Source organism: Lampetra planeri, chromosome 62 (assembly GCF_965212315.1).
Source record: "Lampetra planeri chromosome 62, kcLamPlan1.2.h2, whole genome shotgun sequence".
Taxonomy (NCBI): Eukaryota; Metazoa; Chordata; class Hyperoartia; order Petromyzontiformes; family Petromyzontidae; genus Lampetra; species Lampetra planeri.
The window spans coordinates 2133450-2157011 of NC_136168.1; the positions used below are offsets into that span (position 1 = coordinate 2133450).

A 23562-nucleotide genomic window follows, 5' to 3' on the forward strand; every position below is an offset into this window, starting at 1 on the left:
GTTGATTGACAGCACAGCAAGTTGGCTGGATACTAGCACAGCAAGTTGGTTAGTTGATAGTGCAGCAAGTAGGTTGGTGGGTGGGTCGCATGGCCAGCAGGTTGATTGACAGCACAGCAAGTTGGCTGGATACTAGTGTAGGGGTGTTAGAGAGAGAGCCCGTTATGCATGGCAGCCTATGGTAAACAAACACAGTAGGCGGGGCTACATGTGTGCACAAGCAGGTGCCCTCTGCGACGTCCGCGCCAGACACCCTGGGGGGTCGATTCGGTCGTTATGATCCCCCGGGGCCCCACCCCTCAGGGAGGGGTGGGGTATAAAAGGGGATTGTATCGAAGGGCTCGAGAGTGATGTTTAGCTAAAGAAGAGGAGGCGGAAGACGTCTGAGATAGAGCCCTGGACTCCCCCTGGTACGCCGTCCTTATCAGGACCGCGCAGGCTCGAGCCAGTGGCGTGGTACCAGAGCCAGAGCCAGTGCTGGTCTGGACTCTGGGTACCGGGCCCGACTGACCAGTGTCGGGCCAAGATAGCCTCCCCTAGCCCATTAGTGGAGGACTCAGAGGCAGGCTAGGGTTAGCTAGAGAGGTGTGTCCTCAGATAGACGGGTGAGGGGGCCGATACCCCCTCAAATGTGTATGTCACAACGTTGGTGTTAAATAAAGCAGTGTGCCTCCAACTCCGGTGTGAACGAGTCGTGAGAGTTACTACATCTGGCGTCAGAAGTGAAACAAAGTACGAACATGGATACACGCCGGACGACTCGAGTCGGAGTACCAGGGGCGGAGGACACCGCTGCAGTCGGAGGGCCCGAGATGGCTGAAGATGCCATCGAGCAGCCGGGGCTGGGTGCATCCACGCCACAGCAGCTGGAGGAAGGGGAGCCGTCGACGGAGGGGCTGAGGCAGGCGCACGCGAAGCTGGCCGAGCTGCTGTACGCCGCAGCCGCCATGCTCGACAACATCACGCGGCTGGGGGCTGCGGGACCGCCACGAGGCGACAGCAGCCAACGACCACAGCGCCTTCCCGCCATTTCAACGGAGCAACATTTTGAAACTCCCGCCATCGCCGCAGCTGCTGTTGAGGGCGTGGCCGCTCTAAGCATCGCGTCCAACGGCGGGAGTACAGTGCCTGCCGCGTCACCACGGGTGCGACCGGCGATGCCATCGCTGGTTCGTGCCGACGCTGAGTTGAGTGAGGCGGACGAGGGAGTGCGTTCTTCCTCTGCAGCCGCTGCCTTACATCAGCGGCTACCTCCACTCAAGGAATTTGTGGGCGAGGATGGCGACTGGGGCGGCTTCCAGCGGCGCTTCCTCGCTCACCAGGAGATGGCACAGTGGACAGACGCCGAGGCTCTCCGCGCGCTGCCAGCACTTCTCGACAGCGACGCCCTCGCCACTCTAACATCGGCTTCGAAGGAGAGGCGCTCCACGCTGCGGAAGGCGATGCAGGTGCTGTCGGCGGTATATGGTCCACCATCGGACTGTCGCCAACTCTTTTACGATCGCCAGCGGGGGACGAAGGAGTCGCCCCTGGCGTACCGCACAAGCCTCCTGGCACTGGCGAAGGAGGCCTTTCCACGAATGGATGACGAGGGTGTCGACGCCATGGTGACAGAGAAGATACTTTTGCTGGCGGACGACTTAGACATCGTCATTGTCGCACAGGACGATGCAGAGATGTGCTCCCTCCAAGCGGCCCGTCTCCTCCACGCAAACCTGTCCTCTCAACGACGGAAGGCCAGCAAGGCGGCGAGCGGGCGCGCCGTCGCTGCGGCCACCCTCCCGGCGGAAGAGGTTTGCGCCATCAACCATCAACGGCAGCACGGAGCGGGAGCGCGGGAGGACCGGGCCGGTTCAAGCCGTCTACAACGTCCATCGTCGCCACCAGCGCTTCCACGCTGTTATAACTGCGGCATCCGGGGCCACGTCGCCTCGGGGTGCCGCTCTCCTCGGCAGCGCGGAACGACACCTCAACGGGACGCCGGCCCTCGTCACAAGCTCCACCATCATAATCCGGCGAGTCGCGGCACCCCTCATGTTTGGCCCACGCACACGCCCGTCACACACTCGAACACCGCAGCGAAGGGGGGGCAAATATCGCGTACCATGGCACCAACACGCACCGCTCTGGGTACTCACATTGAACCCAGCCAGTGGTCCGTGTTGGCCCATCGGGTTGTAGCCGCGTCATCGGGGTCGTCGGCCGTTGTGGGTCACATCGATGGGGTCGAGGTGCGCATCCTGGTCGATACAGGAGCATCGGCGACCATTATTTCGGAGTTGATTTATAACATTCTCCCTGCCCAGAGCCGTCCTTTGATGCCTGTTAATGTGCCATTCTTTGCTGCTAACGGGGGTTCACTTGGCATCATCGGACAAATTCGAGCCCAAATTTGTGTCGGGGATATTAAATTATCTGGGCCGATTTTTGTTTCCTCCTCGCTGGCGGTTCCGTGCCTGCTGGGGACGGATTTCCTGGCCAAAATGCCGATTAGGATATTAATCGACCAGGGATGCATTGAGCTCCCATCGGGCCGACGCATGGCGTTTTTGCCATCCCCCGCTACGAGCCGGACGGCGTTCGCGACGGTGCCGGCGTTCGTAGATAGAACGGTGCGCGTTCCTCCGGGGGCGCAAATGTTAATTCCTTTGAGACTTCGGCGGCCCTTCGCTAAGGGCATTGGGGCTCAAGGGGTTTTGCTGGGACCGTCTAGGGCCGGGGTCAGTGGACCTAATTTACTCCCGGCCCAGACCATAGTGAGAGGGGATGGAGAACCCTTCATCGCGGTCCTCAATGTGGGCTCGCAGACGGTGGTGGTCCCACAGGGGACCGTGCTTGCTCACGCAACGCCGGTGCCCTGTGAGGAACCCGTCGCGAGTCATGTCGGCGCTGCCCCTGCACCGCGACCACATTCAGACAGCGATGAAGGGTGGCTCGAGGCGCTTTGCGCGGGATCGACGGACCTGTCAAATTTAGAGCGCCAACGTCTTAAGACACTACTGAGGGAATTTTCCGACGTTTTCAGTCGGGATAAATACGATTTGGGCTGCACTCATCTGCTGCGTCACCATATTGATACGGGTGACAGCGCGCCAATACGCCAAAATCCTTTTCGGTTGAGTCCCGCCGAAAAGGACCATGTCAAATCGGCTGTTGATGACATGCTAGCCGCCGACATAATTTCTCCCTCCAACAGCCCTTGGGGAGCGCCGATCGTCCTGGTTAAGAAGCAGGACGGTTCGTTGCGGTTTTGCGTTGACTTTCGGCGCCTTAATAAAATTACGGTTGCCGACGCATACCCGCTCCCACGGATGGACGAATCGCTTGACGCCTTGGCGGGAGCGCGATTCTTCTCCACATTGGACTTACTTTCGGGATTCTGGCAGCTTCCTCTGGACGATGATTCAAAGCCTAAAACTGCTTTCCGTACTCCGCACGGCCTGTTTCAATTCAACCGGTTGCCGATGGGCTTACACTCAGCGCCGGCAACTTTCCAGCGGTTGATGGAATTGGTTTTGGCTGGATTGCAATGGGAGTCGTGCCTGATTTATTTGGATGACGTCATTGTCTTTGGCAAAACTTTTGAGGAACATCTCCAGAGGTTGCGGGCGGTTTTCCTAAAGATGCGGGCTGCTAATTTGAAATTTAAGCCCCAAAAATGCCATTTGTTACGCGAGTCGGTGCGTTATTTGGGGCACATCGTGGGGCGCTCAGGTATTTCTACCGATCCCGCCAAAACGCAGTGTGTAAGCTCCTGGCCGACTCCCACCTCAGTGGGAGAGGTTAGGAGTTTTATTGGGTTTGCGTCGTATTATAGACGCTTCGTCGCTAATTTTGCGACTATCGCCAAACCCCTACATGCTTTAACATCTAAAGGGGTTCGGTTTTGCTGGGGTCAGGAGGAGGAGGCTGCTTTTTGCTCCCTTCGGGATGCTTTGGTAAACGCTCCTCCCCTGATTTACCCTGATTTTTCAAAACCGTTCTTGCTCGACACCGATGCGAGCAACACGGGTATTGGGGGCGTGCTCTCCCAGGTGGTTGACGGCGTGGAACATGTGGTTGCGTACGGCAGTCGGGTGTTGTCTCCAGCGGAGCAACGGTATTGTGTCACCCGTAGGGAACTGTTGGCAATTGTCCATTTCGTCCAACAGTATCGCCCATATCTGTACGGTCGGCATTTCACCGTCCGCACAGATCATGCGGCACTGCAGTACGCCCTGAGGGTTCAACAGCCATCGGGACAATTGTCCCGATGGTTGGAGGTCCTCCAGGATTACGATTTCCAAACCACATACCGTAAGGGCGTTCGCCACACCAACGCGGACGCTCTGTCACGCTTGCCAACCACCTCCGAGTGTGCATGCCTCCTGGGGTCTGGACGTTGCAGGCCTCCAGGGGACACATCGGTACCTGTCTTGGCGGCCGCCAACGACGACGATGCAATGGTTCCAAATTCAATCGAACAGCAGGGCAAAGATTCCCTGTTGGGGTTGCCCGTCATTGAATGGGGGCGCCTCCAGATGGAGGATGTCTCCCTCCTCGGGTGGCGACGTCGCGTTGGCGGTGCGGCGGGGGGAAAAAGTGGTGGTCCCGACGCATGGGAAATGTGCCAAGGTCTGCTAATGCATTGGGACGGGAAGTCACGTCGACATCGGCTGGTTGTCCCTACTGGGTTGCGGGGTAGGGTGGTATGGGCCGCTCATGAGCGCCTCCTACACCTGGGGACCCAAAAGACTCTCGCCTTGCTGCAACTTGATTTTTACTGGCCTGGCATGACGAGGGATGTGGGGGATTTGTTGGGATCGTGCCCTCAATGTGCACAACGCAAACCGCCGGCACGAGAGTCTAACCCGCCCTTGCAATCGATCAAAGTGTCCAGGATAAACGAGCTGGTCGCTCTGGACATTTTGGGACCATTCCCCGCCACCCCCAGAGGGAATAGATATTTGTTGACGGGTGTCGAGTATTTTACACGCTGGCCTATGGCCTGGCCTTTGGCCAACCAGTCGGCAGCAGCCATCGTGGAGGCCTTTGTTCAGGGTTATGTCCTGGACAAAGGTGCTCCGGAGAGGCTGCTGACCGACCAGGGCAGAAATTTTTCCGGTAAACTACTCAGACAAGTCTGCGATCTCCTGGGCACAAAGAAAATTCGGACCTCCCCATATCACCCACAAACTGACGGGATGGTCGAACGTTTGCATCGCACCATCTCGTCCATGTTATCACAACAAGTTTCGGACTCGCAAACGGATTGGGACCTACAAATTCAGGGGGTCTTGGCGGCGTACCGGATGGCACCCCATGCGGCTACGGGGTTTTCTCCCTTTTACCTCATGTACGGCCGAGAACCAGACCCGCCTGTTCGTGCCCAGTTGCGGATCCCCGTGCCGCAGGGAAAAACTAATCTGGCTGACCACGTTAAATTTAATCTGGACAAATTGACCGAGGCACGGGATGCTGCAATGCAAAACTCTGACCTCCGTCAGAAGGCAAATGAGCGCCTCAGATTGAGTCGAGCGCACATGCTGCAGTGGAAGCCGGGGGACAAGGCATGGTTGCACTGCCCCCAGGTGCCACTGGCAACCTCCTCTAAACTTGTGCGGCCGTGGCGGGGCCCTGTGGAAGTGGTGGAGGTGTTACGTCCGCAGTGCGTGCGCATCAAGTGGGGGAAGCGGCGATGGTTCGTGCACCCCTCCAGATTAAAACCCTTCGCTGCGGTACACAACCCCACTTCACACGCGCGTGGCCAAACATGTGGGGGGTCGGCCGACTTGCTGGGTCCGTCTCCGTCGCTCTCACCAAATGCCTTGCCGGCTGTGCCACCTTCAGGAGCATCAGGAGTGACGGGCTCACGCCCGATCACCCCTCCTGCGGATGCCGAGGGTCACGCGGAGTCAGAGGAATGCTCACCTCAAGACGGACAGTCGCCACCTGATGGTCCGCCACGCGGGGTTACCCCGTGTGAGGGGCCCGCTGCAAGGACGCGCGCTAAAATGCGCAAACTGTTGTGAGGCCGGAAAATGTGTACATAGCTGTTGTGTTTATTGGGTGTTGTGTGGATGGTGTGTTTCCCGCTCCTCGGATGTACATATGCTGGGTTCACCGTTTGTTGTGTGTGCGGGGTGGGTTCCCTGCTGGTTGTATATAAGCTGTTTTTTTTACGGAATTCGTATTTATTCGGGGGGGGTGCGTCGGGTTGTTTCTCATCTTGTTGTTGCGTTCTTGTTCTGGTTCCTGTTATTGTTCAAAAATAGTGAGGCACACGCGCGGTCAGGGGGTGAAGGCACCTTTATTGTCAAATTTTTGTATGTTGGCAGCCGGGACGGCTGCATGCTATGCGGGGGGGAGTGATGTAGGGGTGTTAGAGAGAGAGCCCGTTATGCATGGCAGCCTATGGTAAACAAACACAGTAGGCGGGGCTACATGTGTGCACAAGCAGGTGCCCTCTGCGACGTCCGCGCCAGACACCCTGGGGGGTCGATTCGGTCGTTATGATCCCCCGGGGCCCCACCCCTCAGGGAGGGGTGGGGTATAAAAGGGGATTGTATCGAAGGGCTCGAGAGTGATGTTTAGCTAAAGAAGAGGAGGCGGAAGACGTCTGAGATAGAGCCCTGGACTCCCCCTGGTACGCCGTCCTTATCAGGACCGCGCAGGCTCGAGCCAGTGGCGTGGTACCAGAGCCAGAGCCAGTGCTGGTCTGGACTCTGGGTACCGGGCCCGACTGACCAGTGTCGGGCCAAGATAGCCTCCCCTAGCCCATTAGTGGAGGACTCAGAGGCAGGCTAGGGTTAGCTAGAGAGGTGTGTCCTCAGATAGACGGGTGAGGGGGCCGATACCCCCTCAAATGTGTATGTCACAACGTTGGTGTTAAATAAAGCAGTGTGCCTCCAACTCCGGTGTGAACGAGTCGTGAGAGTTACTACACTAGCACAGCAAGTTGGTTTGTTGATAGTGCAGCAAGTAGGTTCTCTGATAGCACCACATGTATGTGAGCAGATAGTACAGCATGTCGGTTGACTTATGGCTTTTACGTCGGAGGAAGAAGGTTGTGAAAACTCATTAAATAGCGTTATTAGCCAATCACCCAAATGCAGGACCCTCTTTAAATTGAGCCACGTGACTTGGAGAATCTTTCCGCGGTAGTTAAAGGAGCACGGTTGGCAAAATATGGTGCCAAAGAAGTTCAACATACGTACACACAAACACGTGGCTAGATTTGTCTGTGAGCGGCGCACTCACCCAGAAATGAAAATGTTTGTGAGTTCAAGTCCTGGTTGACAGTCGACCTGGCCTGAGAGGTCACTAGAATGAGAGAGGTTAATTTCACCGCAGGAAGTCTACAGTGCTCCTGGTATAGGAACTAAGAGTATGAATCCTTGCAGTCACGAAAGCTTCAAATCTAGAATTAAAGCTCCTGGTATAAACCGACTGGCCCCTTGCCATAGGAACGTGGAATCGCTACCACTGAGGATGGCCGAAGGCGGTGACCGCCCATTGGCGTGAGTGTGACCAGCTGTTTAGCGGTTATTATTGAACAACCGTGGATTTGCGGGCAGGGTGGCGCAGTGGTAACAATCGTGCCCCCACAGCGAGAAGTTCCAGGGTTCGGTTCCCTGCTCGGGGCGCCTTTCTTCGTGGGGTGTGTGAGGAGAACATGTTCTCTCCCTGTTCAGGCGTTCTCCCATAGCTGGTATTGACCGAAACATCCCAATGCTGAAATACAAATTTACTTGCAAATCACTCACTTGAATTCGCACGCATAGTAGCAGCAATATTGCTCCCCGCCCCCCCGAGTTTTTAGACTTTTCCTGGATAAACAAACACGATTAAAAAATAATCATGTCATCAATCATTAGTCATGATCGCGATAAATCATGGTGGCTACCTCACATGCTCAGGGCGTGTCCCGAATCCATTTTTAATGAGAACAACAACAAAAAACGACTCTTTAATGACGCAGTCTTGAGACTCGGCGAGGCTTTCCTTAATTCTATGCATGCGCATGACGGCAGCAATCGGGTTCGCGAGCTTAGTGCCAATGTCAAGCTGTGCTAGCCACGACGACAGGGCTTCAGCGGTAGAGAGTTTGTGTCGTTTGCCAATTCCTCCATTGTAGGAGCGCAAGACTACAGCAGTTGACTTGTGTGGTCCACACGCGTGCCAGTTGTAGTAGGAGTAGTAAAAATAATGATGGGCGCGTCTCGTTCCCCCGTTGTGGTGCCGCACAGCTGAAGAACGCCAGCGTGCTGCTCGAGTTTGAAAACATGGCAGAGAAGGCGTTCGAGAAGAAGGACTACAGGAAGGTGAGCGTCGGCTGTGAGTGCGTCGTTAATTGCGTTGCAGTCGTCATCGCCGTCGTCGTTACCATCATCATTGTAACCGTCACCATCACCGTCCGGGCGCTAGTGGCTATGCTGCACTCGTGTAACCCGGCGCTGTGGAAGCGAGGGTTGGCGGTTCGCACATGTTTGCGATGGTGGTGATGCTGGTGGCGCCGATGATGGTGGTGGTGATGATGATGGTGGTTATGGTGATGTTCATGTGGTCATGATGCCGACACTACTGAGACTGCTGCTGATGACGATGACGAAAATGACGATGATGGTGGTAATGTTGACGGTAATGACGATGGCGATGCTGATGCCGGTGGCGATGACTGTGATGTTGATATTGCCGAGGTGGATGCAGATGGTGATGATGCTACCGATGTTGATGGCGCCGTTGCCGACTGGTGACGATGTTGGTGGCGATGACCGTGGTGTTGATTGTTGCCGTGTGCGGTCCCCCCACCGCTCCCAGGTGGTGTACTGCATGGAGAGGGCGCTGGCCTACGCCATCGCCTGCCCCAAGCTCAAGATCAAGAAGGCCGAGTGCCTCGCCCTGCTGGGGCGGTACGCAGAGGCGCAGTCGGTCGCCAGGTGAGCGCCAGTGCAAGGTTAGCACGAACCTTCACGTAGCACCAGCACTACCGTAGCACCAGCACTACCGTAGCACCAGCACTACCGTAGCACCAGCACTACCGTAGCACCAGCACTACCGTAGCACCAGCACTACCGTAGCACCATCACTACCGTAGCACGAGCACTACCGTAGCACGAGCACTACCGTAGCACGAGCACTACCGTAGCACCAGCACTACCGTAGCACCAGCACTACCGTAGCACGAGCACTACCGTAGCACCAGCATTACCGTAGCACGAGCACTACCGTAGCACCATCACTACCGTAGCACGAGCACTACCGTAGCACCATCACTACCGTAGCACGAGCACTACCGTAGCACCATCACTACCGTAGCACGAGCACTACCGTAGCACCATCACTACCGTAGCACCAGCACTACTGTAGCACCTGTTCCTCTAATACTGTGTACATGTGTGTACATGTGTGTACGTGTGTACGTGTGTACGTGTGTGTGTGGCCTTCATAGGTGCTCGCGAACAGCACTTGCCCCAACAGTCTGCTAAGGCTATACGGGGGGATCTTTGTCTTTGTTTTGTGTACACAGCGACGTGCTGCGCGCCGACCCCACGAACGCCGACGCGCTCTATGTGCGAGGCCTGTGCCTCTACTACGAGGACATGATCGACCGCGCGGTGCAGCACTTCGTGCAGGCGCTCAAGATGGAGCCGGACCACGAGATGGCGCGACTCACCTGCAAGGTGGGGGCCACTCGCACACACACGCACACACACACACGCGCTGCTTCAGCTTGTGTGCACGTACGTACGTGTGTATGTGTGAAGGTGCGGTCAACACCATTGACGATTATCTGAACCGGTCCTGGGGCCTCCCCGAGGTCGACTCAGCCTGATGCAGTGCGTAAACATCGCCACTGGGGAGACAAAGGCGGCCGGTCATGGTGCTTGCCACCCGCTCCCTCGTGTGCCGCGACAGCCTTCATAGGCACTGCTCACCAATGGCACTTGCCCCGACAGTCTGTGAAGCTTATACGGGGAGATCTTTGTCTTTGTTGCATGTGAATGTGTGGCGGAGGCTCGTGAAGGACACTTACTACTGCTGGGCAGTTGGAGGCAGGCACCTTCCAACAGCACCATAAGCATATTCTTAGGTTTTTTCGGTAAAGTCATGTAGGTAAAACATTTAAATTAATAAAAGTAAAATAAAATAAAAATCACTACGTTTCAGAGGCAACACAAGCTTCCGTCTTCAGGTGGGACCGTCACAGCACGATAGCTGTATCAAGTGATGCAGCTGTCGTGCTGTGATGGTCCCACCTGCTTGTGTTGCCTCCGAAACGTCGTGATTTTTATTTTATTTTTATTTTACTTTATTAATTTAAATTTTTTACCTACATGACTTTACCGAAAAAACCTAAGAATATGAATCCTTGCAGTCACGAAAGCTTCAAATCTAGAAGCACCACAAGCCTCACTCCCCCCTCACTCCTGTCTCACCCACTCCCCCCCGCCGCCCTGTGCGTGCAGAACGCTCGTTTGCTGAAGCAGCGCAAGGAGGACGGCAACCGAGCGTTCAAGGAGGGCCGGCTGGAGGAGGCGTGCCAGCTCTACTCGCAGGCGCTCACCATCGACCCCAACAACCGCCTCACCAACGCCAAGCTCTACTGCAACCGCGCCACCGTCGGCATCAAGGTACGGCGCCGGCCGCTGTGCCGGTGGATGTGTTTGTGGTTTTGGTAATAGGGGTTATCGTGCCAGTGGTGGTGGTGATGGTGCTGGTTTATGTTTCTTTGTGTGTGAATCTCTGGTTCCTTGGTAAATAGTTTCAGATGTGGACACGGTGGTGGTCTTGGTGTAGTAATTGTGGTCATGGTGGTAGTGGCCTTGGTGGTTGTGGTGGTTGTGGTGGTCGTTGTGGCTGTAGTGGTGGTGGTGTGTTTGCGGTGTGGTGATGACATCATTATTGTTAGTGGCAGTATAAGTGGTGGCAGTGGTGATGTTTGAGGTGGTTGTGGTCGTAGTAGTAGTGGTGGTGGTGTGGTAATAGTGGCAGTGCTGTTAATGGCAGTAGAGCGGTGGTGGCAGTCGTTGTGGTGACGGTGTTTGTGGTTGGTGGTGGTGGTGGTGGCAGTGATCACGATGCTAACATAAGTTGCGTCACCCGGTGCCACATGACACCGATTGGCTGAAAGGTCATGTCATTAAAGTTGCATCACTTCCTGCGACGTCACAACACTTTCGGATCAATCCCAAAAAAGCGTTTTTATTTCACAACAATACGAAATTTGATTGTGAGGTTAAAATATAAAAATCGAGAACACACATCCATACTTTGTACTTTGTATTCGATTACCACTCACGGCCACCACCAGTGACGAAAATCCGAACCGTTCCTGGGCCTACCCTCGGTCGACTTAGCCTCAGATGAGTACTTGGTGCGGTGTGTAAAAACATCGCGACTCCGGGAGACGAAGGCTGCCAGGTGTGGTGCTGGCCACCCGCCCCCTGGTGTCAAGTGCCGACCTGCAGAGGTGCTCCCTTTAAACAGCGCTGTGGGATGGCGGCGAGGGTGATGACTAACCTGGGGTGTGGTGTGACGAACCCTGTGTCGACTATTGGCTATCCCGGAGGAGAGGGTGATTAGGTGATACTAGGTGCTCGCTAACAGCACTCGCACCCAACAATCTGTTCAGGCTATACCGGGTGTGGGGGGGGGGGTGTTCTTTGTGTGTTTCTGCCTGCGGATTCCTTCGATCGCGTCACATCCCCGAACACACCCGTGGTGGGGTGGGCTCCAGTTTTGGACTGGCTGGACCCGGCTTGTAACGAAGCCCTCCCGCGTGATGGCGCTGCAAACTCCCCCACGCCGCTGTCGATTTCCGCGGCACTTGCCAAGTCGAATCGGAAATAAAATAAAATTGTCCAAAAACACATTATTTTCATTTGCTTCGTTTATAACCCATTGATTGTTTTCTTGGGTTGGGTAACAAAAAAAATAATAATTTGTTCGCCGCCACGACACCCCGAGGATGTGCAGGGTGATGCGGTATTTGAATGGATTATTTGTGTTGTTTATTGTTGTGGATATTTTTCTTGTTATCATCGCGCAATGTTTTTTTTGTTCGAGGGAGGCGTTCATCCGTCCAGTGTGTGTGAGGGTCAGGAATGTTGCTTTGGGACAACACGGCCTCTGGTATATTTATTATAATAATTGAGCGCGTGCGATATTGACGCTATCGTTCATACGGCGCAAGGCTGTCACCACGATGGAAGGCGCTTGTGTGTGTCACCGTAGCGGCCTTGGCGAGGGAGGGTGGGCGATGTTTCTGTGTACGTATGCTGAACTTTTATCGCACCATATGTAGCCAACCGTGCTCATCGGAGGTGCGGGGGAAGGGTGCGAACCCAATTGAGTAATTTGCGGTGCAACCTTTTTTTTAATTCGGCAGCCTCGGACCGTGACACCGGCACACAAAGGACACCACCGGATCTGTCGCGTCCGCTGCGCGTGAAGCAGATGGCGGTAGTATCGCCACGGTTATTACAGCCGCGGCAACCGTGGCGGTTCTTCATTTCGGGTGTACTAATCGTAACAGGTGTTCGCTCACGGAACCTGCCCCAACACCCTGTTAAAGGTTCATATGGGGTGCAGGGGGGGGGGGATCTTCCTCTGTGTGGTGGTGCGGTAACGCCGCGCCTGCCGCTTGCTACCTCCAGCTGCGCCGGATGGAGCAAGCGATTGAAGACTGCACGAACGCTATCCTCCTGGACGAGTCGTACGTGAAGGCCTACCACCGGCGGGCACAGTGGTGAGTGGCTGGGGGGCTGAGCGACTGGGTATCTGGGTGGCTAAGTATAAATTCATTTATTTGGTATAGCCCTGTGGGCATTCGGCTCTTGAATCGGGTGCAACCACAACAAACAAAAAACAAAAACATGAACAAGAAAACATCTTAAAGTGACTATGTGACTAAGTGCAAACAGAAAATCCAGGGGAAAAAAACAGCAAAAATTCCAGAAATAAGCACCGTACACCAACACTGTGCAAAAATCCCAGTGGGATGCAAGTCAAACAACAACCACAAGCCAACTTAGATTAAGGCCATCAGTCTAACTCCGGACTACAACAAACAAACATGGCCAAACCAAAAAAGTTTTCCAAATCACCAAAATAAAGCCATAAAAGCAATGTAACAGTGGTCATAGGAACTGTGACCGAATTTTCACAATAAACGACGTAAACAACATGTACCACCAAACCCTGCAGCCATAGCTGGCTGCATGAGTCACTCCACAACATCAGGAGCATCAGTCGGAGCATCACATTTTTCAATGCACCTTTAAAATCAGCACACTAAATGAAAACACAGATAATACTTTCCAGCGGTCATCCGGAGCGAAACATTTTATTTTATTTTAGGCCACTGAATAGCAGTGGCAGCTGCTATTCAGTGGGCTAAGTGGCTGGTTGGCTGAGCGGTTGGGTGGGTGAGTGACTGTCGCTGGGTGTCTGTGTGATGGGTAGCTGGGTGACTGAGTGGCTGGGTGACTGGTTGGCTGGGTAACTGAGTGGCAGGGTGACTGGTTGGATGGGTGACTCGTTGAGTCACTCAGTGGCTGAAGGGCTGGGTGGCTGGTTAGCTGAGCGGCTGATGGCTGAGTGACTGAGTGGCATGGTGACTGGTTGGCTGGGTAACTGAGTGGCAGGGTGACTGGTTGGGTAGCTCAGTCGCTGAGTGGATGGGTGGCTCAGGGGCTGGGTGACTGGTTGGCGGAGCCGCTGGGTGGTTGAGTGACTGTGGCTGGGTGGTTGAGTGACTGTGGCTGGGTGGTTGAGTGACTGTGGCTGGGTGGTTGAGTGACTGTGGCTGGGTGGTTGAGTGACTGTGGCTGGGTGGTTGAGTGACTGGCTGGGTGGTTGAGTGACTGTGGCTGGGTGGTTGAGTGACTGTGGCTGGGTGGTTGAGTGACTGTGGCTGGGTGGTTGAGTGACTGGCTGGGTGGTTGAGTGACTGTGGCTGGGTGGTTGAGTGACTGGCTGGGTGGTTGAGTGACTGTGGCTGGGTGGTTGAGTGACTGGCTGGGTGGTTGAGTGACTGGCTGGGTGGCTGGGTGACTGGTTGGGTAGCTCAGTGGCCGAGGGGCTGGGTGGCTGGTTGGCTAAGCAGCTGAGTGAGTTAGTGACGGTGGCTGGGTGGCTGAGTGGCTGGGTAAGCGAGGTGGGTGAGTGGGTGGTTTATGATGAAGACGAGGAGGATGAGGGGCACTCAGAAACGAGCGTCAGCTTGTCTCTTCACGCTTGCTCAACGATCGGCGGCGTCGTCTCTCGCTTCTCCGTGCGTGCAGTTACCGAGACACAGAGCAGTACGAGGAGGCGGTGAAGGACTTCGAGAAGATCTTCAGCATGGAGAAGACGAGAGGTGAGAAGGAGGCCTTTCGAGGTGTGGGTCGAGTGGCCCACGCGATGTTCCGTGCTCCTCGAGCCGTAGCCCTGAATCTTGCTTATCGGCACCGACCAGGGTGGCAAATGCTAACGGTGATTTTCTTGCAGTGGTTTGTCTCCCGATGGCAAGGGTTTACGATAGCAAGGTCTCCGTGATAGCTTTATATGATAAAATCGTCATCGAGTGGGTACTGTAGTATGTTTGGTAGGCCATGGGGAAATCGTAATCTGAGTTGGATATGCAGCTGATGGTTTCAGACCACAGTGTATATTGGAGATCCATAGACTCATGCAGAGATCCATAGACTTGCTCAGAGACCCATCAACTCGCACAGAGATCCGTAGACTCACACAGAGACCCGTAGACTCACAACGAGATCCACAGACTTATACAGAGACCCATAGACTTACAAAGAGACCCGTAGACTCACACAGAGACCCGTAGACTCGCACAGAGACCCGTAGACTCGCACAGAGACCCGTAGACTCGCACAGAGACCCATAAACTCACACAGAGACCCGTAGACTCACACAGAGACCCATATACTCACACAGAGATCCATAGACTCACACAGAGTTCCATAGACTCACACATAGACCCATAGACTCACACAGAGATCCATAGATTCACACAGAGACCCATAGACTCACACATAGACCCATAGACTCACACACAGAGACCCATAGACTCACACAGAGACCCATAGACTCACACAGAGACCCGTAGACTCGCACAGAGACCCATAGACTCGCACAGAGACCCGTAGACTCGCACAGAGACACATAGACTCACACAGAGACCCGTAGACTCGCACAGAGACACATAGACTCACGCAGAGACCCGTAAACTCACACAGAGACACATAGACTCGCACAGAGACCCATAGACACACACAGAGACCCATAGACTCACACAGAGACCTACAGACTCACACAGAGAACCATAGACTCGCACAGAGACCCGTAGACTCTCACAGAGACACAGACTCACACAGAGACCCGTAGACTCGCACAGAGACACATAGACTCACGCAGAGACCCGTAAACTCACACAGAGACACATAGACTCACACAGAGACCTACAGACTTACACAGAGACCCGTAGACTCACACAGAGACCCATAGACTCACACAGAGACCCGTAGATTCGCACAGAGACCCATAGACTGAGACCCGTAGACTCGCACAGAGACCCGTAGACTCGCACGGAGACCCGTAGACTCGCACGGAGACCCGTAGACTCGCACGGAGACCCGTAGACTCGCACGGAGACCCGTAGACTCGCACAGAGACCCATAGACTCGCACGGAGACCCGTAGACTCGCACAGAGACCCGTAGACTCGCACGGAGACCCGTAGACTCGCACAGAGACCCGTAGACTCTCACAGAGAGCCGTAGACTCGCACAGAGACCTGTAGACTTGCACAGAGACCCATAAACTCGCACAGAGACACGTGGACTCGCTCACCGCGTGATTCTGCCGTTGTTCGTCATCGCCACCGCCGCTGCTGCTGCTGTGATGGATGCGCAGAGAACAAGCAGCTGCTGCACGAAGCGAAGCTGGCGCTGAAGAAGAGCAAGAGGAAGGACTACTACAAGGTGCTGGGCGTGGACCGCAGCGCGTCGGACGACGAGATCAAGAAGGCCTACCGCAAGCGCGCACTCATGCACCACCCGGGTGAGCGTTGGGGTGGGGGGGGGGGGCACGTGGGCTGGTGGGAGATGTTAACTACCTCGCCCGGTATGCAGGAGCGCGTGGGTTCGATCCCGACTCTGACGACGCCTGCTGCTGTAGATTTGGAGTTTGGGTGTCTCTCTCGCGGCCCGTGGTCACGTGGTTTTTCTCCGAGTCCTCCGGTTTTTCCCCTCCACGTTTCGAGTATTTTGCTGCTGTGAATGTCCACGTGACGACGATAAGCCACTTTGTTTGAGTTGCTGTCATTTGTGATGGCCCGGTCGCTTCTGAAAAAGAGCCACGCAGCTCGGTGGGGGTAAAATACAAATATTCTTAGGTTTTTTCGGTAAAGTCACGTAGGTAAAACATTAAAATTAATAAAAGTAAAATAAAATAAAAATCACGACGTTTCGGAGGCAACACAAGCTTCCGTCTTCAGGTGGAACCGTCACTTTAATTGTGATGTTTTACCTACGTGACTTTACCGAAAAAACCTAAGAATATGAATCCTTGCAGTCACGAAAGCTTCAAATCTAGAAAAAAAAATACAAATAGTTTGATTTTACAAGTGGGGAGGGAGCAGGAGAACATGGGTCGTGTGGAGGTGACAAATGTTAACACGTGATGGTGGGGGGGGGGGGGGGGTAATGTTAATGACACAGGGGTCACGAGAATGACACGTAGGTGTGAACACGCGAGAGGGGCGGGCAGGTGAGCACGGGTCGTGTGGATGACGGTGCGATGTGGTGGGTGGTAATGTTTACGTCAGGTGAACACGTGGGGGGTCATGCGAACACGGGGGTCATGTGAGTGACGTAGGTGTAAACACACGGGGGTCATGTGAATGCGCGGGCGGGGGGGGGGGGCGGGCGTGTTAACGGCACAAGTGAACACGGAGAGGTCATGTGATAATGGCGGGTGGTCACGCGTGCTTGTGCTTGAGAAGGATGTCCTTTGTTGGACAGACGCTGCAGCTCAGGGGCTGGACGCTAGAGGGCGAAATGTGACACACGACAGGACGCCGTCGCAGTTTCTCACTTGGCGTTAAACGTGGCGTAGTTACACGTTCAATATCGATCCACCGCTGGGTGAAGGCCTCCCTCTACGCAGTGATGGTCGTGGCTTTCAGTTTGACCGTACTTCACCACAGCCCGTTCACTGCGGGCCGGCGAAGGCGGTGGAGCGTACCTGTTGGGGACCCGTGAAGCGCATGGCGGCAGTAGATTTTACTGCGTCTTGTGCTTGAGAAGGATGCGTCTTCAGAGACTAAAATCTCCCATACAGGGACTCCTCTGCGTGTTAGTGTCCACGCCGCACAACACTTTGGGAATCGACGGGAGGAAAGTTGTACTTACGAACAAATCGACTTATGAACGGACCTCTGCAACCGTTCATTAGTAGAGGAGTCCCCGTGTAGCCTTTTCCCGGGCTGTTGGTGCAAGTGCCGTTCGCGAACGGCACCTATGAAGGCCGGCACGGCACGACACCCGGCCGCTTCTGTCTCCCGACGTTCACACATCGCACCAGGGGAGGCCAAGGACAAGATATTCACCGCTGTTTTTGTTCGGGTGCGGAAATTAAACCCGTGTTGCCGGGTTCGTAGCGCGACGCGCTAACCACTGCGCCGCCGCTCTCCCCCAACTCCGCTAGCCAATGTAGCGGCGCACCTGTGTTGCACTTCACCTGCTACGCCCTCATCAGATTGACCCACCGCGTTATCGTTTTGCTGTCATCGTCGTGTAACGAAACGACGATGTGGACGACGGTTTGTGATGCATCGTCGCGGGATGGAAACGCACAAAACGATAATCTATTACGGTCATCATCATTGCATTGAATAAATCGGGCATCGTTGAACCTGTGTAACCGACCGACCGACTGAACGACCGACTGACTGTCTAACTGACCGCCCCACTTGACCGCCCAACGACTGACCGGGTCACGTGCGCCTTCCGCAGACCGGCACAGCAGCGTGAGCCCGGACATGCAGAAGGAGGAGGAGAAGAAGTTCAAGGAGGTGGGCGAGGCGTTCTCTGTGCTCTCCGACCCCAAGAAGAGGGCACGCTTTGACAGCGGCCAGGACCTCGAAGAGGACGGCTCGGGCTTCAACGGTCAGCGGGGCGGGGGGGAGGGTGACCAGCCCAGAGGGGGGGGGAGGGTGACCAGCCCAGAGGGGGGGGGGAGGGTGACCAGCCCAGAGGGGGGGGTGGGGTGATGACTAACCCCAGGGGGTGGTGTGACTAACCCTGCGGACTATTGGCTATCTCAGAGGAGAGGGTGAAACTAGGTGCTCGCTAACAGCACTCGCACCCAAACGGTCTGTCACGGCTGTACGGGGGATCTTTGTCTTTGTTTGTATGTGTGTATGTATTCGTGTGTAGTGTGTGTGTGTGTGTATTCGTGTGTCGGTGTGCGTGTCGGGAGCAGTCGTGTCGTGGTTAGCGCGCTGCGCTATGAACCCGGCGACCCGAGTTCGATTCCCGCTCACGGCCACCACCAGTGACGATTATTTGAACCGGTCCTGAGCTTCCCCGAGGTCGACTCAGCCTCAAATGCGTACCCGGTGTGATGTGTAAACATCGCTACTGGGGAGACAAAGGCGGCCGGGCGTGGTGCTGGCCACCCTCGTTTACTGTACCGGCCTTCATAGGTGCTCGCTAACAGCACTTTCCCCCAACAGTCTGTTAAGGCTTTAGAGCGGGGGATCTTTGTAATGTGTGTGTGTGCACAACACACACGCGCACACCCACTGCCGTGTGGTATAGGTTAATGGAGCCGAGTGCCTAACGCCTGCCCCCTGATTTCCCTCTCTCTTGGTTCAGATCTTGACGCCAACAACATTTTCCGTACCTTCTTTGGGCCTGGAGGTGGCTTCACTTTTGAAAGTGAGTCGGTTCAACTTTCGTCTCGTACTACCCCCCCCTCCCCCTCCGCTAATTATCGCGGCCGTGGTGGCGCATTGAAGGCGTGGGGCGCCGATCGAGGATTCCCATTTCAATAAGGGCTTTGAACAACAGATAATGACGGTGTATAATCTTTAATGCGCGCGCACCTTCAGAGAGAGAACGGCTCGGAGGGTCACCCAACAGACGAGCGGGGGACGGCGGGCAGAACCGGCGCCGGCAAGCGCCCCAAGCTCTCGTCATCCTACATTGGGATGTTTTGGCCAACTCCGTTATCGTTGAGCGTTGGTGCACGTGGGCGGAAACTTCGCAGTACCCGGAGGAAACCCCCCGCGCGCGCGGGAGGGGGAGGGGGGGTGGTGGTGCTCACTCCGCGTACGTGTGGAATGTACCATGGGAATTATCCCGTTTGCTGCTCTGCCATATGCCCCCCGGAGAGCCGGGAGGTGGTGATCCTCGACGGGTTTTAATTATAAGTTAAATCTATATAGTGGAAGGGCTGAAATAGTTATCATCAACCAAGGAAAGAAGAAGAAGTGAGAAAGACGTTTAAAAATAACTGAAGGAGAGAAAGCGATTTTAAACGGATACATATTTAGTCCACGAGCCCAGAGCAGACATCTGGCTTTACCTCCTGAGGTAGCTCGCGTGAGGTAGGGAGAGCATTTTCGCTCCGTGGATTTGGCAAATGAAGTGGCTTGCGGTGTAATTTGGCAAAATGCAGAGGATGGGCGCTGGGCTGCAGGAGTGAGCCAGGAGGGATGTGGCAGTACAGCAAGTGGGATCGTGAGACCGTCCGTCCGTGCTGACCTTTTGAGTGTGCGTGCTGGGTTTTCGCCCCGGTCTATCCGTTTTTTTTTCTCCCACGGGAAGAGAGGTGATAAGTTTCGTGCGTGTGTGTGCATGCGTGTACTCTGCGGAGCGGTACTGTTGTGGTTGGCGCGCGCTGAGCTACGAACCCGACGACCAGAGCACGATTGTCGATTGCGGCCAACACCCGTGACGATGATCTGGTGTGACGTGTAAACGTCCACCACTGGGGAGACAAAGGCGGCTGGGCGTGGTGCTGGCCACCCCACCCCCCTCGTGTGCCGTGCCTGCCTTCACAGGTGCTTCCTAATGGCACTTGCCCCAACAGTTTGTTAATGTGTAATTTGCTCAGATGCATTTGCATGTAACATTTCTGAAACGTTGTAGTTGTAAGGGTCGTTGACCAGTCTGGGCTGTAAAGGGAAAAGATATATTCGAGGCAATGTTTTTGTGCAGTGGCCCTTCCTGGACATTTCTGCTCTGCAGAAGGGTCATGGCTCGAAACGTCCGCCTCCAATATATTTATTTCCTTTTAAAAGCACACGGTGTTATTGACGGTGTGCTTGTATTGGGAGTTTGCGTTAATTGTGCTTGTGCTCCGATGCCAATGCGGTGTCACCAGTTGATCGCTCGTTGTTCCCGAGTGAGCAGCGAGTAATTCTAATTTGTTGCGCGTGTGTGTCTGTGCCTTTGTGTGTGTTTGTGCGCCTGTGTGTCTGTGTCTTTGTGTGTGTTTGTGCGTGTGTGTCTGCTCTCATGTGTCTACTTTCTGTGTGCGGCTTTTTTGGGGTGTGTGTGTGTGTGCGCGTCTGTGTGCACGGGTATGGCTTCGTGCTTATGTGTGCGTACGTGTGTGTGTGTGTATGTGTGCGTTTATCTGCCAGGCCAAGCTCCCGGAAATTTTTTCTTCCAGTTCGGGTAGTGCTGGCTGCCGTGTCAGCCTCACCCCTACCATCATCGCAAGCGTTCCCAAGCCATCACCACCACCACCACCGTCTCCTCCGCCACTGTCGTCACCACCGTCACCACCAACCGCGACGCTCACAAACAAGCTTCTGTAACATACGACCCTGCCACGTGCTGCCAAACCCGGACTCCAGCTCTCCCTACGCCGCCACGTGTAAAAATCACCCCCCAGTCGCCGGGGTGAGTGGGCGGGTGGGTAGGCGAGTGGGTAGGCGAGTGGGTGGGTTGATGAGTGGGCGGGCGGGCGAGTGGGCAAATGCAGAGAGCGGAATCCAATCCATCTAGGCGGGACGAGTAAACGCGTCTGGACGCGTCCATCCCCCCCCCCCCCCCCCCCGCATACGAGTGCTGCCCTTGCTCAAACGCCGCAGCAGGAACGGCCAAACTGAACCGCCCCTCCCCAGCCCAGCCGCTGCTCGCTTAATCAAAACGTGGAACCGGCCTGGGTGGACCACGCAAAGTGGCGGGCACGCAGAGAGAGATGAGAGAGAGAATGTCCGGCTATCCGGAGTAACCAGGATGAAAACCACCATCCTATAAATTCATCGGGGAGGGGGGGAGGGGGGGCAGGGAGGGGGGGGCAGGGAGGGGGAGGGGTTTAAGTTTCGGTATTATTTTGCGAGGTCGCCCGCGTGTGAGATGGCGGCGTTGTTAGTTATTATCATGGCTGTCGCCGCCCAATAAAATTAAATAAAGTTGGTGTTGTTGCCCGTTACCCGTTAGTAGCGCGTCGTCGGTCGCACTCTTCTTCACGGCTGTGAACGTTTCACCGGGAGACACTGCGGCCGCCACTCCACGGCCGCCACTCGCGCACTCGCGGCAGCCACTTCACCGCCGCCGTTCACCGCTGCCGATCACGGCCGCCGTTAACGCCGGCTGTGGCGGTGGGTTTCGCGATGGACATAGCCTATCACCGACGATCCCGGCTTGACCCCGGCACCATTCTCCCCCCCCCCCGTCCCAACGCCACCGTGTCATTTTACTTCGCTACGATCGGCCCTTGTTTTACGGCACGAGCCAGGGTTTCACCGATATCGCTATTCGTTCACCTCCATCGCACCCCCCCCCGCACAACCGCTAGCGTCTCTTCGAGCAATTGTCCAGCAGCGCCCCCCCAGTCAACCCCAGCCCCCCGTCAACCCACCTGGCCCCACGCCCACCCACCTGCCCCCCCACCATGAGCCACCCCGCCCCCACAGCGCTTGTCAGAATGTCGTGAGCGTCCGTGTGCAGCAGCGTCCAGGCGACGATGCTTCTCAACCGCTGCGGTTTGCTGGCCTACGTAAAAGGATCCTGCGTTTCAACGATGAGTCGTTCTGCGTGTGTGCGTGCGTGTGTGTGTGTGCGTGCGTGTGTGCGTGTGTGCGATTCTTGCGCCGCTGCGCTGTGAACCCGGCGAGCCCCGAGTTCGATTCCCGCTCGCGTCCAATGAACCTTGGGGCAGACATTTAACTTTGGCCCTGTGCCTCCCCCTGGCGGTGTGTAGCCAGCGTCGGGATACCGGGAAGACGCGAGGCGGCTCCGCTGGCGGGCCCCGCGTGGCGTTGGCCAACCCGACCCCTGCGCGTGACGTGCCCGCCGCTGCTGCCGTAAGCGCCGCTCGCGAACGGCACCTGCCCCCGCACAGCCTATCGAAGGCTGCGCGGGGGAACTTTGAGCGCGTGTGTCCGCGTCGCGCGCGTGTCCGCGTCGCGCGCTTGAACGTTGCCGACGACGTTTTGGCGACGAACAGGGCGGCTGGGTGGGCGCGTAGCTGCGACGTTGTCCACCCAAGTCCGGCCTGTGCGTGGCCCTTGGTGGAATCTGAGGGGCAATACGATGAGAGCTGCCAAGCTCCAGCAGGTTCACGGGGTAAGAACGTTACAGCAACAAACAGAACGAAGACACGACAGGAATGCTAAGTACAATAATTGTAAACAAATCACTTTAAAAGAAATGTGTGCTCACTCGTAGCACTTGCCCTGAATGGCCACGAAGGCTACATTTGCCTTTGTGCCGTCGGTGGTCTACGCGGGGAGTGCGGATGCCGCTCATTGTACACACGCGCCCCGCTCCGCTCCTCACGAGCCAACGTGCCATTCTTGGCTGCGCACGTCGGCGGTATCTTTCGGCTGGTGTGGGCTTCCTCTAGGTTGGCTCTGTGTGAAATGAGTATCCTAAGCAACGTTGTGCGGCTATCATTGGAGAGGAGAGAGAGAGGTGCTGGCCTTAATAGGCGCTCGCTAATGGCGCTGAACCCACTTGAATCTACAGCTGTATGTAGGATAATTGTTTCGTCTGCTACATGCCCCAGGTGCATGCCCCAGGTGCATGCCCCAGGTGCATGCCCCAGGTGCATGCCCCAGGTGCATGCCCCAGGTGCATGCCCCAGGTGCATGCCCCAGGTGCATGCCCCAGGTGCATGCCCCAGGTGCATGCCCCAGGTGCATGCCCCAGGTGCATGCCCCAGGTGCATGCCGCAGGTGCACGCCCCAGGTACACGCCCCAGGTATATACCCCAGGTACATGCCCTACCAAGATAAAGTCAGCAGATCGGACGTCCAGTGCAAGTGAATTCCACAGCCCGATGTCCCTGAGCGGGAATCGGACTCTGGTCACCGGGTTCGTAGTACAGTGCCACACTAACCACCCTGCCACCGAATACACGCATGTACACACGCATGTACACACGCATGTACACACGCATGTACACACGCATGTACACACGCATGTACACACGCATGTACACACGCATGTACGCTCGCGTCACACGCGCGGGCACACGCTCGCTTCACACCGTATGGATTCTGCAGCTCGCGACCATGCGTGTATATAGATTGTGTATCTTATTGCATGTAAAAGTG

General features: G+C 55.7%; 1 protein-coding gene across 2 annotated transcripts in view; it reads left to right on the forward strand.

The window, feature by feature from the left end:
- Window positions 1-20814, forward strand: part of DNAJC7 (DnaJ heat shock protein family (Hsp40) member C7) — a 36457-nt gene extending 15643 nt beyond the window's left edge. The window contains exons 5-14 of one of the 2 annotated variants that reach the window (XM_078619344.1): window positions 8229-8303; window positions 8800-8918; window positions 9509-9662; window positions 10449-10613; window positions 12639-12730; window positions 14268-14341; window positions 15897-16043; window positions 17999-18151; window positions 18863-18925; window positions 20638-20814. In XM_078619344.1, the coding sequence (XP_078475470.1) occupies window positions 8229-8303; window positions 8800-8918; window positions 9509-9662; window positions 10449-10613; window positions 12639-12730; window positions 14268-14341; window positions 15897-16043; window positions 17999-18151; window positions 18863-18925; window positions 20638-20675 (1080 nt within the window). In that variant the 3' untranslated portion in view covers window positions 20676-20814. The remainder of the gene's footprint in view (window positions 1-8228; window positions 8304-8799; window positions 8919-9508; window positions 9663-10448; window positions 10614-12638; window positions 12731-14267; window positions 14342-15896; window positions 16044-17998; window positions 18152-18862; window positions 18926-20637) is intronic. The other variant, XM_078619345.1, reaches the window with a different exon arrangement.
- Window positions 20815-23562: the final 2748 nt, after the last annotated feature.